The 606-nt window shown below is 36.3% G+C and overlaps 1 protein-coding gene across 1 annotated transcript; it reads right to left on the bottom strand.

Annotated features, from left to right (window-relative positions):
* Positions 1–7: 7 nt before the first annotated feature.
* Positions 8–559, bottom strand: LOC116186682 (integumentary mucin C.1-like; the record flags this gene model as incomplete). Its single annotated transcript, XM_031514826.1, has 1 exon — positions 8–559. A coding segment is annotated over one exon (552 nt), but the record flags the coding sequence as incomplete, so codon positions are not given.
* Positions 560–606: the final 47 nt, after the last annotated feature.

Here is a 606-nt window from a genome sequence, read left to right as displayed (position 1 = left end):
GTTTCAGTCGTTTCCGTAGTTTCCGTTGTTTCAGTTGTTACAGTGATTATTGGAGTAGTAATAATTGTGAAAATTGTAGTCTCAGTCGTCGTTTCTGTTGTTAATGTAATGAAAGGCGTTTCTGTAGTTGTGTTAATAACTTCTATTATTGGTGTCGTCACTGTAGTGGTGGGAATTGTCGTTTCTGTTGTTTCCGTTGTTACAGTAGTTATAGGAGTAGTCACTGTTATTATTACAGTTTCAGTTGTGGTTTCTGTTGTTAAAGTAGTAACGAACGGTGTTTCTGTAGTAGTGGTTGTAACCTCTATTGTTGGTGTAATTACTGTAGTGGGAGTAATAGGAGTTGTTTCCGTTGTTATAGTAGTAACTGGAGTGGTCACTGTTGTGAGAATTGTAGTTTCAGTTGTGGTTTCTGTTGTTATCGTAATAATGAAAGGCGTTTCCGTAGTGGTGTTAACTTCTATTATTGGTATAATCACTGTAGTCGTAATAGTGGGAGTTATTTCCGTCGTTTCTGTTGTTTCTGTTGTTTCTGTTACAGTAGTTATAGGAGTAGTCACTGTTGTAACAGTTTCAGTTGTGGTTTCCGTTGTTAAAATAATAATG

This window comes from Apis dorsata, unplaced genomic scaffold, assembly GCF_000469605.1.
Source record: "Apis dorsata unplaced genomic scaffold, Apis dorsata 1.3 scaffold_1207, whole genome shotgun sequence".
NCBI lineage: Eukaryota > Metazoa > Arthropoda > Insecta > Hymenoptera > Apidae > Apis > Apis dorsata.
The sequence above is the reverse complement of the archived record's forward strand: the minus strand, read 5'-3'. Positions and strand labels throughout refer to the sequence as shown.